This window comes from Xenopus laevis, chromosome 9_10L, assembly GCF_017654675.1.
Source record: "Xenopus laevis strain J_2021 chromosome 9_10L, Xenopus_laevis_v10.1, whole genome shotgun sequence".
NCBI lineage: Eukaryota > Metazoa > Chordata > Amphibia > Anura > Pipidae > Xenopus > Xenopus laevis.
In genome coordinates, this window is record NC_054387.1 from 93,857,278 (window position 1) to 93,871,662 (window position 14,385).

At 37.9% G+C, this 14,385-nt stretch overlaps 2 protein-coding genes across 5 annotated transcripts in view; one reads left to right on the plus strand and one right to left on the minus strand.

The window, feature by feature from the left end:
• Positions 1–360: 360 nt before the first annotated feature.
• Positions 361–11,703, minus strand: XB5749127.L (uncharacterized XB5749127 L homeolog). 3 transcript variants are annotated; one of them, NM_001112865.1, is made up of 10 exons: positions 11,599–11,615; positions 10,992–11,144; positions 9,769–9,961; positions 9,045–9,134; positions 8,380–8,459; positions 6,980–7,095; positions 4,853–4,950; positions 3,029–3,097; positions 1,896–1,954; positions 735–852 (listed from the first exon to the last, which is right to left on the minus strand). In NM_001112865.1, the coding sequence occupies exons 3-10, from the start codon at positions 9,952–9,954 to the stop codon at positions 735–737; spliced, it is 816 nt and encodes a 271-aa protein (NP_001106336.1). In that variant the 5' UTR covers positions 9,955–9,961; positions 10,992–11,144; positions 11,599–11,615. The 3 variants fall into 3 exon arrangements, with proteins under 3 accessions (XP_018089406.1, XP_018089407.1, NP_001106336.1); XM_018233917.2 differs by lacking the exon at positions 10,992–11,144 and having other exon boundaries at positions 361–852; positions 11,599–11,703; XM_018233918.2 differs by lacking the exon at positions 11,599–11,615 and having other exon boundaries at positions 361–849; positions 10,992–11,140.
• Positions 11,704–11,726: 23 nt separating this feature from the next.
• The window catches only part of ankar.L (ankyrin and armadillo repeat containing L homeolog), a 41,611-nt gene continuing 38,952 nt past the window's right edge, over positions 11,727–14,385 (plus strand). The window contains exon 1 of one of the 2 annotated variants that reach the window (XM_018236224.2): positions 11,727–11,829. The gene's annotated coding sequence lies outside the window, so the exon portion shown is untranslated. The remainder of the gene's footprint in view (positions 11,830–14,385) is intronic. The other variant, XM_041576273.1, reaches the window with a different exon arrangement.

The window sequence follows — 14,385 nt, forward strand, 5'->3', positions numbered from 1 at the left end:
AACATTCCTTTAAGGCCAATGACAAACTTGGGTCTTGCTGGATATTTGTGCTCCCTGTGGGAGATTAAACACCAGTTAGAGATTCAGATGGGCAGCACTCCAAATAAAAAAACGCCTTTATTTTTCATAAACAGGGCCCAGTTTATGAAAAATATAGGCTTTTTTTTATTTGGAGTGCTGCCCATCTGAATCTCTAACAGGTGTTTTACGCGTGTGGAAGGACACAAGGGAGTGTGCACCCGCGAACTAAGCGTGCAGATAAGTGAGTGCGACCTGAATTGACTATAACGGAAATTAAACACCAGGAAATACCTATGAATGATGCTTCCTTCTGTGCAATTTAAAAAGGTCCAAAGCATGTGATTTCAACACTTTTAAGTTTATTGGTAATTTCTGGCATAATGTCACCCAGAGGGAGCATGATTACTTACAAGCAACAAAACATCTGTGTGCCACTGACCTAAATGTATGGGACCCTTGAACACTTCCAGGCCAAATACTGCCCCTTGTACAGTGTGGCATTGGCTACATCACAATAGACACTTCACTTGCTACTCCCTGCTACTAGTGAATGCTGGAAAGGTTCATTAAGAATCATTGGAAACAACTGTGCATAGCCATATATTGTAATATTTAAAATGTTTGGCTGGTCTACAAAGGTTAGCTATAGTGGGTGGCAAATTATTTGTAATCTTTTGAAATGAACCTTAAATCTGTAAACAGATGGGCATCCGTCAGTGGAGATAACCACACATATTCTCTTTATTCAAGAAATAATTGTTGCATGTTATGTATGCCTCCAGGTTTCCAACATCAAAGCGGCCTGATATTGGGTGAATGTAAACAGGTCTTCTAAAAGGCAAAAACATGAAAAAAGTTATGTATTCGGAGCAACACAATCACCAATACAAAGATGTGTAAAAGGGATATTATAAGAACAAAAATATCAGACTAAGGGATATTATAAGAACAAAAATATCAGACTGCGACCTGCATTGCAAAAATGTAAAAGTGGAAAAAGGCTACACTGACTTCAATGAACAATGACTTCAGATCCTTAACACGTTATATAGTGAGAGGCAGTGGGAACTTTAGCCCCAAGAACAGTATAAGAAACGATTTCTGACACCCAAACCCCCCTTTTTCTTCTATAAAATGGGTGTCCAGATGGCTGGAGAGGATTTCAGCATTGTAGAGATGAAAACAAATTCAGAAATCATTTACACTGCTAAATGTGCTCCCACTCCCTGCCTAGTGGTAGACATGAGAATAGCACCCAAGAAGAGAAACCCACTTCGTGCTTCTCTATTTTGCGACTTGGGAAAGTACATTGAGTAGGTGAAACAGATTATCTGAAAACCATTCCATTGTACAGTGCTGGCTCCTTCTGAAAGCTTAGAATTAGGCAAAATGCAGCAACTTTGCTTCCTAAACACCAATATTACAGTTAAAGAAATAAAATGTATTGGTAAAAGAATAACGTTTTAAATGGTTGAATGAATTATTGCAACTTACACAGTGTAATTTAGTAATATAAACTATATGGGAGCTGTTATGAAGAAGAATGCGCAGGACCCAGGGCTGTCCAGCTAATGGATCTTTCCATAATTTGGATCTTCATACCTTAAGTCTACTAGAAAATCATGTAAACGTTAAATAAACCCAATAGGCTGGTTTTGCTTCTTATAAGGATTAATTATATCTTAGTTTGGATTATATACAAGGTACTGTTTTATTACTATAGAGAAAAAGGAAATAGTTTTTAAAAATTTGGATAAAATGGAGTCTATGGGAGATGGTCTTTCCGTAATTCTAAGCTTTCTGAATAAAGGGTTCCTATACCTGTACCATAAAATTCTGGACAGAATCCCTTTAAAGCAAACTATAATTATTACCTTTTCACAAGCCAAGCTAAAAAGTGACCAGGTGCATCTTTCTCATCAATTGGTGAATTCTGAAAGGGAGAGAAAATATTACGACAGGGTGAGCTGAAAAATCACCATAAAATATCCCAGAATTCGTGAAATAAAGCAAATTTAGCAGAGTCACCATACTTAAAGGGATCCGGTCATCAGAAAACGCATCAGTTAATAGTGCTACTCCAGCAGACTTCTGCACTGAAATCCATTTCTCAAAAGAGCAAACAGATTTTTTTATATTCAATTTTGAAATCTGACATGAGGCTAGACATTTTGTCAATTTCCCAGCTGCCCCTGCCTTTTACTTCTGACTCTTTATAGCTTTCAAATGTGTGTCGCTGACTCCCTTCTAAAAAGTAAATGATCTGTAAGGCTACAAATGTGTCTTATTCAAATCAGTGCATGATTGCTAGGGAAATTTGTACCCTAGCAACCAGATTGCTTAACATGCAACTTGAAGAGTTGCACAATAAAAAGCTAAATAACTCAAAAACCACAAATAAAAAATGAAAACCAATTGCATATTGTCTCAGAATATCGCTCTCTACATCATACTAAAAGTTGTCAACGGTGAACCACCCCTTTAAGGGACTGGGGAGCTGTTAAGCTGCTGCGCCTCTATAAAAGGAGGTAGCATTGATAGAGGTCACCTATTTTGTTGTGTTACTGTATGTAACATACTAAGGTCAAGCGGATAACCTCTCCAGCACTGCATTTCTTGTTCTCAAGTTTTTTTTATTAGAATATTGTATCTGCCACATAGCACTATTTATCAACATAAGTGAAGAACGCCAACTGCAAATACATCTGCAACTTGGACTTGATAAAGAGTATTATGTTTCCATGTCACTCCAATAACAAATATACTGGCAATGACTAGGATTTTGTTCTGGAATGTCAGAAGCATTAGCCCTCAATTATATCTACAGATGTAAGGCAGACATTATATCATCATCAGGTCAAAAGGTCCAGATGGCCTACCAGCAGCCTGGGACAGGGTTCTTAGTACTCAAACAACTGGAGAAGAATTGCAAGCTCCCTGCATCCTTCTAAAATGAAATACAGTAGAACCCCGATTTCACATATTTACAATATTTCACTATATTTACCTTTTTCTCTTCAAGGAATTCTTGTACAAGAGGTAGTGTGGACTTCGAAAACACATAGAAACAAGGGCACTAAAAGACAAAATATTAACATCTTTAAGTTATAAGCACTATGTTGTTTGACTGTGCAAAGCAGTCCTGGTTTAGCTCTGCACTATGTCATTTTTGATTTTGAACTCATTCATCTGTCTTAAAATAGAAGTCCTGTCCTTGGATAAAAGCCAGCTATATTCTTTGGCACTTCTTACGAAATGTAACACTTATCTAGCAAGTTAGGTTGAAAAGAAATGTCCATCAAGTCCAATCTTTTATGTCTATATAAAACCTGCCTAACTGCTTGTTGATCCAGAGGAAGGTGAAAACCCCTTCTGAAGATAAGATCACTGCATAAAATCAATCATGACCTATTACCTTCATCATTACCTTCTTGTGGACAGCAAGACTACATATGCACGAATACTGTTAATTGATTTTAGTTCTACATTTAATACAACCATTCCACAGAAATTGATTGTAAATTAAAGAACTTGGTCTAGATATATGATTGTGCAACTGTTTTTTAAACTTTTATCAGACCGGATAAAAAACTTGAATAGAATCAAATTGAGGAATGGCGGCCCAAGGGTAAGACTACACGGATGTTTTCGGCGCGTTCCGACGCGATGCGATAACGTCGGCGTCAAATCGCATGCGACGGAAATAAGGTAAGTGAATGCATTGACGGATGAAGTCGCAGCATTGATCCGACACGACACGTCGGATCAACTTCATTCGACATTTCTATACCTTACCTTATTTCCGTTGCATGTGATTTGACGCTGGCGTTTTGTCGCAGCGCGTCGGACCGTGCCAAAAACGTCCCTGTAGCCCTACCCCAAGGGTTGTGTGCTGTCCTCTTTGCTTTTTACATTAATGACACATGACTGTGTTGCTCAGTTCAATTCCAAACACATAATTATATTTGCTGATGACTCGGCTATGATAGATCTACCTCACCTACCAATACAAAACTGTATGCAATGTCTGAAAATATGTAGTATGCACTAATATTCAATAGGTTTTCTTATTTGCAAATAAAACCATTCAAGTTTAAATATTTTTGTTTGTGTAATTGGCAAAAAACAATTCTCCTGGATTAATTTGATCTAAGCAACAATTAATAAAAATTATTGGATAGGTTCTGTCCTTGTTTACAGTTTTATACTGAATTGCTCAAATCTGAAATTAAATTGGCTATATAGTCAGCAAGAATCTGGATCTGGAGCTAGAGTCACTGAAACAGAATTGAGCTAAGGTAGTGCTGGCACAATATGTTTTTTGCACCCAGAGCACCTGGTAGGCTATTTCTACTCTGAAAGAAGAGTAACAAATTTGGTCCACCAGTAGGATTGCCACCTGGCCAGTATTTTAAAAACCATAAAAATATATTAAGGCCGGTATTTTCTTTGAGAAAAGGTGGCAACTCTACCCACCAGAGAACTATACATATATGGCACTGGCTACTTTGGGAGACATGGGGCTTTCCAAATCTGTTGGATTGTAGCACATAAAATAAAAATACTACATTTTACATCCTTATATCTTGCTACCGAAGTGGAATTAGACAAAGCTCAGATTGTCTTGGAAATGATGTATAATTTTCCTAGGTAAACAAACATTTCCCTGCGGGAAATGCCAATAAAAGTCACACAAGGATCCAAAATGTTCAAAACACATCTGGCACAGTAAATATAAGCGTTAATTAAACGCCTAATTCTGTGGGCACTTAAAGGACTCAAACAAACATTTTCTGCAAAATCTAAAAATGAAAAGTACAAGTCATATTACCGCTTGTCGTGATGCGGTTTCTTTGGGAGAGGGCTTTTCCCTCAGTGCTGTTACTTTCTGGTTTTCATCTGTTTCCAGAATGCCATACTTATTGGTTTCTAGTTAAAACAAATTGCAGATTAATCACATAATAATATTAATTGTTCTCATAATAATGCAGCAGTACAAGGACACAGTAACAGTAAAAAGCCCTTCAGAGTCTTCGCTTATTACAACTAGAAAAAGTCAGGTTTTAGACGGTGTATTTCTGGATTCAAGCTATTTCCGAGGTCGGGGTATAATAAATCTTAAAAAAAAAAATTTAACCTGAAAAATCAATTTTGACTCAAACTTAATCTTGAAAACATGAGTTTTTTGTGGAAAACACTACTCGAACCTTAAAGGGGTGGTTTACCTTTAAGGTAACTTTTAGTTATGTGTTATAGAACGGCCAATTCTAAGCAACTTTTCAATTGGTTTTCATGATTTATTTTTTATAGTTTTATAGTTATTTGCCTTTTTCTTCTGACTCTTTGCAGCTTTCAAATGGGTGTCGCTGACTCCCTTCTAAAAAACAAATGTTCTGTAAGGCTACAAATATATTGTTATTGCTACCTTTTATTAATGATCCTTCTATTCAGGCCTCTCCTATTCATGTTCCAGTCTCTTATTCAAATCAATGCATGATTGCTAGGGTAATTTGGACCCTAGTTACCAGATTGGTTAAGATGCAAATTGAAGAGCTGCTGAATAAAAAGCTAAATAACTCAAAACACTTCAATAATTGTCTTAGAATATCACTCTCTACATCATACTGAAAGTTATCTCAAAGGTGAACCACCCCTTTAAGGTTCGAGTTGTGTTTTCCACAAAAAATTTTTGTTTTCAAATTTAAATTTGCCCCATAAAGTTGTCTAGTGCACCTTCATGGGATCATCATTCATTCCTACTGAAGTCTTTAAAGGCGAAACTATAATAAGCTGTTCTTTATTTAAAATAATAACAGGATTCCTCGGGGAAGGGAGGGGTTTATTTACAAGTAGAATGTGACTTTATACTGAATTAACGTTGAAAAGGGATACTGTTCCTTTAAAGCCACCTCTAAGCCAATAATAAAAAGATTAAATAAAAGTAGTACCAAAACCCTGGAATGAACTTGAGCTATTAAAAGAGAAGAAAGTGTTAACAAATCCTCATCAAGTAGCTGCTACCTGAGAAAGGCATTCTACGTTTCTGCAGGAATTGATGAGAGTACGTGTTTTCGAAGACTGACAGCGTCAGGGGTGGAAATAGTGAAAAGATTGTTTAAGAACTGGGGCAAACACCAATGAAAAGAGAACTTTTGTTGTAGTTTTAATATAATTGTCCACAAGTGGAATTTGGTACAAGTGACAGCTGTAAAAAGGGGGTATTAAAGAGAGCAGACCCCCATATAATGACAGCAAAGTCTTAGTCATACCAGTAACCTTCTTCCTACTTATCCAAGTAGACCTGCCTTCCCCTGCTGTCTGAGACCATTAGATACACATATTGGTACAATCCCTTAAAGGGGTACAGACATTTTTTTATGTGCATATACTTGCGTATATAGACATTTTTCAATAGGTATTTTGTTTCTGTCTTCTTTTTTTGTTGTTTTCTTTAATATAAGACCTGTACTTCTGCCTGTTAGGTCAGCAATCTTGCACGCTGGTAAAAACTATGGTGGGTTCTTAGCCAAAGTACCTGTGCTTTATATACCTCAGGTATCCTGCTCTGGTATTTTCAGCATATGTGAATTGATGTCTAGGGCATATAACAATAGGCAGATGGCCTTACTTCTGGCTGAGGAGGCACATCATATTGGAATGTTTTTTAGCATTTTAAAAGTCGCCAATGTAGCTGGCAGAGATTAAAGAAATATATGTAAATCAACTAGATGCAGCTTTTCCAAGTAAGTTATTTACCGGTAATAAAATGTATGAAAAAAAAATCAATACTCTGAAAAAAGTTTTATATGTGTGTAGAACCATTAAATTTCTTTGTGGCAGTCACAGAAATGTTCAATACTTTGAACAGGTTGGGCTATAACCTTCATATACAAGAAGTCAAATAACACATACAATATGCAACCTAGAAAGGAAAATGAAAAACTACAGAAAATCTTACCTTCATCTTTACAAGGGTATGTTAGTACCAAGTTCGCATTACTTTCGGCATTGGTAATAATTTCAAATTTTTGTACAACCTCATTAAGATGGAAATCTTCAAAAAACAACGTATCCCTAAAAAGACACATTGAAAGCCAATTTAAACATACACTAAATTACTTTTTTCATTTTCACTATTTTGCACATTTTAACCTGCGAAATATAACCTGTTTACGTTATAAATAATATATATACATAAATATATGCACTGCAATGGTCTAGGTATTTTACAGATTGAATAACATAACGTAACACAAATTGTGTCTCTGTTAATTTCTCTATCTTATTTTTAAAGCTACAACAACCAGGAATCTTCCCCCCCCCAAAACAAAAACATTTATTGTGGTGCAAAAAAAATATCTTTCCTGCATGCCCAGGCAGCTGATGGAAAAGAAAGTATCAAACAGAACCTCTTAGGGTAGGACTACATGAGCGTTTTCTTTGCGATCCAACGCGGTGCGCACAAAAACACAGGTGTCAAATTGGATGCGACGGAAATAAGGTAAGTAAATGCATTGTCGGATGGTGTCGCATTGTTAATCCGACAGTAGTGTCGCGACAGATCAACGATGCAACACCATCCGACATTTGTATAACTTACTTTACTTCCCTCGCATCCGACTTGACGCCTTGCGTTTTTGTGCGCAGCGCGTCAGATCGCATAGAAAATGCCTGTGTAGTCCTACCCTAAAAGGAACAGCAACAACAAAAACTGAAAGTGTATCAAAGTAATTAACAAAAACTGCTAGTGTATCAGAGTAATTAAGCATGCATATATCTTTGAAGTGCTGAGAAAGTCACATTGTATATTGTTTAACCATGCACCCAAAACTGCTTTGTGTGATTTGTTTATTTTACTTTATACCTTTGATGTGATGAAAGTAGAATTGGATATAATCTACTACGACATAAGGACCACACACCATTTGCCAAAAATTACAGCCTGGGTGCCAGTCTCAAAATATAAAATATTAGACATCGAGGGAAGTTGACGGCACACCAAGGACAACTTTCAGTTCCTCACAGGAACTTTCCCTGACGAAATTTTCTGCGAGGAACTGAAATGTTGCTCTAAATAAACCTTCGTGATTATCTAAGCTGATTTTTTGTGCAAAGTCGTCCTTGATGTGCTGTCAACTTCCCTCAATATATATATATATATATATATATATATATATATATATATATATATATATATATATATATATATATATATATATATATATATATATATATATATATATATATATATATGAGCTTTAAGAGAAAACTAGGTCCTAATCTTGCAGACAATGAAGGGAAAATGTCTGTATGTTGTAAGATATCTATTGTAGTTGTATCAAAATGTAATAAACCTACCCTCCAATCACCATAACATGATCATCTGCATTTAGTTGTTCAATGGCTAGCTGCAGGCAAGTGACAGCACCTAAACGATCCTGAAAATAAGAAAACATTAATTTATAGATCAGCATTATAACCCAATAGCCCTCCAGATGTGTTATGATTCTTTTTAATATCCTGCACACTGATTTGGGAAGGCAGAGAACTGCAACAGCCCGGGATACCGCTGAGCAAGCACCACTTCACATTGTGTAAATGCACAGTAAAGTGAACTTTAAAAAAAAAAGCTGTGCATACTTCGTATGTGTTGGGCCTGGGCTATTGAAGAAAGAAGTAGCGAAAGAAGAGGTTTGTTCCTTGGATGTACTGGCCCGGAGGTACTGTACCCTAGGCCAGTGGCGTGTACTGTAAACAGGAACACTGTCCTGGGTATCAGGCAAGTGATTATAATCACTGGAGTGTGCCTAAAATTTAACTCCCCCAGTGATTTAACCTTTCTTTCTCATTTAAGGAAAATATATACACATATATGTGCATGGCTATAAGGTTGTTGGCGTTACCTGTGAACTGCTTTGAGATCTGCACATATTCTAAATTTATATATGCCCAGCTAAATGGAATGTTGGGGAAGTATTTTCAGAGTAATCTTCAGAGATTGGAATGCCTCAAAAGTTACATACCTCATTGCAGGATGTCCCATCAGTTAGGACTGTAATGTAAGGATATTTCTGTGCCCAGTCCTTGAAATTATTTAAGTAACGATCATTAGTCTAAAAAAAAAATGTATGTGAAAATAAAAGCTTCAAAATAATAAATTATCAACAAAACATCATTTAAATGCATGTTCTTAAAAACATCCATTTTTCCAATTTGAGTGGATTATTTTAACACCTAGAGGCTCATTTATCAAAGTCCTAATTTAACTCAATATTTTATGAAAACTACTTCAACCAAATCCGCATGGGTTTTTCCCCTTATTTATCAATACACTTTCCCAAAAATTCTCTGTGCAGGAAAAAACCTGAAAAAATCGTGAAGAAAACGAATCGTACGATTTTTCGGATTTTCCACCTGAAAACTCCGATATTTTCCGATTTTTCCCCGAAAACCACAAAATCTTCTGATTATTGCACAAAACCAGAGCAGCTCAAAATATCTTTGGGACCTCTCCCACTGACTTATTTGCAACCTTGGCAGTTATGAAATGCCGGATTTTCAGATTAGGACTTTTTCCATCCTCATGGTTTATATAAATCCTGAAAAGTTCAAGGTTTTTTTCTACTAAAAATTTGGATTTTATAGTAAAAAAAACACAAATGTTTCGGGTTTTTTTGGCATTCAGACTTTAATAAATAACCCCCCTAGTGTACTGATTTGATACAAAATGAAAAGTGTGTAACTCACAATCACTACGAGATGTGAAACATCATTTCTTGCTTTCAAAGCTTCTACCCAATATGAAATCAGTGGAAGTCCTCCAATGGGAAGCAAAGGTTTTGGGGTGCCAACCAGATGTGCAAACTGTTCTTCATTTTGCAGATCTCGAAGCAGTCTTGTTCCATAACCAGCAGCCAGAATAACTACTTTCATTTTAGTTCTTGAAAAACAATACAAAATATGAAACCATTTTAAAAGGTAGTATGTCACAGGTCAACTAAATTAAACAATGTTTTACTTGTTTGAATTCTGTACTGCTACATATTTTCCTGGATATATTTGTCCCTGAAAGCAGTACTTTGGGGCATTCACACTGGAGACTATAGGCTGTGGAATAAATGAGATCCAAATATAGACAGATTCCCACATGGATGGACTGGGGAAAAAAAACCTGGTGGGCCCTGCCAACCCAGGCCTGCTTCCCCTACTCCAATTGCAGGAGGGAAGACAAGGTACAGGGCCCAAGCATGCGCACATGGGTGGGTAGAGAATGGATGCTGGGTTGGCTTTGCGGAGGACATTGCGACTGATAATTCGGTGTGCATTACAACTGCTGATGGCTTGCTATTGGCATATCCAGTTATGCAGAGCCTATGTTCATAAATCAGCTACAGAGTTTCAGGCAATGAGAGGTATAAAAATCAGAAATGAAAGGTGTCAAGAGCTTCAGCACATTTGTGTGGCATTGATACAAACTGAATCAGTGATATGCAAATTAACCACACTCAACCCTATCTAGGAAGTAAGATTTTAAACAGTGACCCTAACTGAAAGCTGGAGAGAGGTAGAAGGCACCAAAGAATAAAAATCTGTACAAATAAAAACATGAAGACCAATTCAAAAGTTTTAAAGAATATGGCATTCTATAACATAGTAAAAGTTAACACAAATGTGAACTACAACTTTAAAGGGTGCTTGCACACTGATTTTGAGCACGTTTAATTGCATCAGCTAGCTAAATACATTATATTGTGCTTGTTTGTACTCATGTGTGTGTGTTTAGAACTGCATTTTATTGGAGTCAAGTTTCAGCGCTGCATTTTTTTTGCTTGCACTTGATGCACGTTTATAGTCAATAGAATAGAGGGTTGTCTTAACTTATTAAATTGCAAGCAAAAAAAAATGCAGCGCACTAGTCTCCTAGCTCTGTTACACATAGATTACTTTAGAAATGGCACTTGTAAGCTCACTTTTATCCTCCTTGAAGCTTAAGAAACCCTGATGTGTGTCACAAGAAGTTTTTTCAAATATTTCTTAGACGAGTGTTCCCTTATACGTTTGGGCCGAGGACATGATGAAAAGATCTTCATAGAAGCAATTTCACTTCAGACTTCATCCACTCACTGAGAATGGGAAAAGGCAGATACAAAATTGAGTTTGGCAGATGGACAATGTTGTGGGAAAATACAAATCTGAGCAAACAGTTTTTAAAAGCAAATTCGAGGGACCATTGATGCAACCTCTTGAGCTAAAGTCATCCAGGGCCTGGCAACATAAACCATTCCATTTTTAGAATTAAGATGATACATCACACAGTTGTTGAAAACATTTTTTTTATAGCAGCACTGGATCATTTTGGAAATGTCACGTTTTGGACTGTTGGACATGAACCCTTTAAAACAAATGACATGTAAAGTTTATATTCAGATTTAACATCATTCTTGAGGTCATTTTACAGGATCAAAATTTGCAGCGATGGTGTTTTAAGCTGTATCTGCACCGTATGATAAGAGAAATCCTGAACAAGTTGAGAACTAGCTAAAGTAACCTTGTGGCTCCCGCGCTCCTAATATTTACCTCTTCGCGCTGCTGTGAGCATCTTCAGGGAGCCGACTTCCGGGTTCGTGGCGTCACTTCAGGAAGTGACGTCACTTAGCAACCGAGTCACCGAGGCTGCATCGGCACTGCGGCTTCAGTTTCTATGTTGATCTCCATGGAAACGGACGCTTGTTTTGCATGCTCTTCTCTGCTCTGAATCTCCACGCTGACAGCATTTCTGCTTCACTTTCGGGTCACTCCTGATCTGAGGTCTGTAATTTTGGTACCACAAAAAGCGGGGGTCCACATGTTCTGGGGTCTGTTTTTACTAATAGCTGTGGGGGGGGCAAAGGGTTTGGGGGTGAAATGTCATACCTACTGTAAAAGTTCTTTTAGCAGGAAATTATAGATATCCTTTTGCTGAGAGAATGATGGGGATATTACGCATTTGTCACACCGAATCAACATGTTAAAGGAGAATTCAACCCCTTCTGCGCTAAAATCCCGCCCCCTCCCCTGTGCAGCCCCCCGGCAAATGCCCCTGGCATCCCCCTCAAAAAAATCATTGAAGGACCCGGCGCATTCCACTTCCTATCCCCCTCCCCTCCAGCTTACATACGGCCCCACTGCTAATAGTGTACAGCAAGCACGCAAATATTCTTGATCTATAGAGGGCCCCCCTGTTCCCTGCCCCCCACGAGACATATAGGATAAACAAAAAACCCTTATTTTGTAGGCAATTATGTATTCTATATGGCAGGGGTGCCCAACCGTCGGGCCGCGAACAGTTCTGAACTGGGCCGCCGAGCTTGCCGAATTGCAGGCACAGTTGCCGCTTGCCCACCCTGACCCCCCCCCAATCACAGCCCTGCAGTCACACAAGCAAAGACAGGCTTCAGTTTTCTATCAGGTCAGCCTAGTTGCTGTTTGGTTCCTATCCTACAGTGCAGTGTGCCGAGTACTGCCGGCTCCCCTACACAGCCTGGGAAAGGAGGCAGCAGGAAGTGGAACAGATGGGCGGGACTAGTAGAGTTTTTGCAGAAATTTTCAATAAAGTAACCAGAAACGCAACTTTTTAAAGCACATTCCTTCTATATCTAGAAGAGTTTCATGCACCTGTACATTTTTTTTAAGGCAAGCTTGTAGGTGGTGTAAATTTTTGGAGCAAGCTTTTCAGTAAGATGTTTTTTTACTTACGCTGCACACTGGGGCAAATTATAACATTCACAATCTTTCTCCCAATATCGCTATTCTGTTTCTGGGTTTGCAAAAGCAACAGTGGGAGAAAGTTTGTGAATTTTATCATGTGCAGCAGTGTATGTAATAAAACTTCTTACTGAAAAACTTGTTGTGCAAAAGAGTACACCACCTTAAAGCACCCCTTAAAAGTGCACTAGGCGCAATTAAAATTTGCAATGCAATAACTGTTTAACGACGAATATTACATTTTAAATGTAATTTTTTTCAATTTACAACTTCCCCAAAGGTGTTTTTGCAAAGAATAGCCTTTCTCACATCCACAAACTGTCAACCCGATATTGTGCTGAAACAACAGGATGAAGGGAATGTTAGGTTTACAGCTGATCAATGTGAGAAAGAATGGCAGAGATTTAAGGCAGAAATCATAATAATTTTAACCCTTTCACTGCCAGCCAACCATTTGACTATTATGTTCTCTTGTAGTGTAAAAATATAGGGATATATATCACAAACATATTTTTTTAATGCACAAAAATACTGATTTGGAAAACTCTGTCTCCCAAACAGGCCAACACTAAATATGTGTGGTTTCTCTCAGCGACCCTTGAGACTCCTCTTCTTCTCTCTTTCTCTTCTCTCTCTCACTCTATTTTCTTCTTGTTAAAATTACAAATAAATAAAATCTTTTAAAAAAAAAATATGTGTGGTTTTATGGAGATTTCTGATTGCTATAGACAAAAACTCTCAGAAGTGCACTACCAAAATTTCAAGCACCGCTCCTGAAATTGGCATACTTTAGACCACAAGGCCATCTCTGGATAAAAAAAAAAATGCCACTGAATGTCCTTTCTGCAATACTTCCAGGTTGAGAAGTGAAGAGTTGGACTTCAAAACAGCTACTTTGTTTCTATGTCCTACCCTGCCCCAGGCAACAACGCCAAGCCCTCCAGCCTCCCCCATAATCATCACATGATTTTCTCCAGATCCTGTGCCCCTTCAGCCTCTCCTGTCTGATTCCCTGCATGGCCTAGATAAGTGTCTCACATACATCTACTCATAGCACAAGCACATACACATGGAAATACCAACAAGATTTTGTCCACCAATCTCACTGTCATCATTATTTCCAAATCTCCTTGAAAACGTTCCTGTCCATTGCCATTGCTCTACAAAACTCACCATCTTAAAGGGCACCTGTTGGGTAAAAATGTTATCCCCAACCAAAGGTGCGGGGTAATGGAGCCCGCATTCCGGTTGGGGATAACAGTAGTCTTTTCTTTTTTATTTCTAAATGTTCCCCCGGCAGCGCTAGGCTACCCACACCGGGAGGAAGCTCCTGGTATTCAAAGGTATGCTGCTCATTTCTGCTCTAGATAATGCTTAGAGGGAACAGGCTCAGGGTAAAGTGCACCCTGCCAAAAAGAGCTTCAAATATAAAGATTATAGAGGTTGTTCTGTATATAGTTAGTAGCTTTACTCTCTCAGGCTGGGGGTTACTGTTAAAGTAAGTGTAAACTTCAAAAAGGCAAAATAGCTAAAAGTTAATGAACGTCCATTATATATCACAGGGCTACCTAATATGTTGCATATAGGACTTCCTTATTGGCTCTCCTCTGCATCTCTCTA

Excerpts from the sequence above, each read along its gene's own strand:
- XB5749127.L (XM_018233917.2), bottom strand. The coding sequence starts at position 9,954 with ATGAAAGTAGTTATTCTGGCTGCTGGTTATGGAACAAGACTGCTTCGA. Across the intron at positions 7,096-8,379 it reads CATGTTATGGTGATTGGAGG|GGATACGTTGTTTTTTGAAG; the intron begins GTAGGTTTATTA and ends GTGTCTTTTTAG. Across the intron at positions 4,951-6,979 it reads ATACCCTTGTAAAGATGAAG|AAACCAATAAGTATGGCATT; the intron begins GTAAGATTTTCT and ends TGTTTTAACTAG.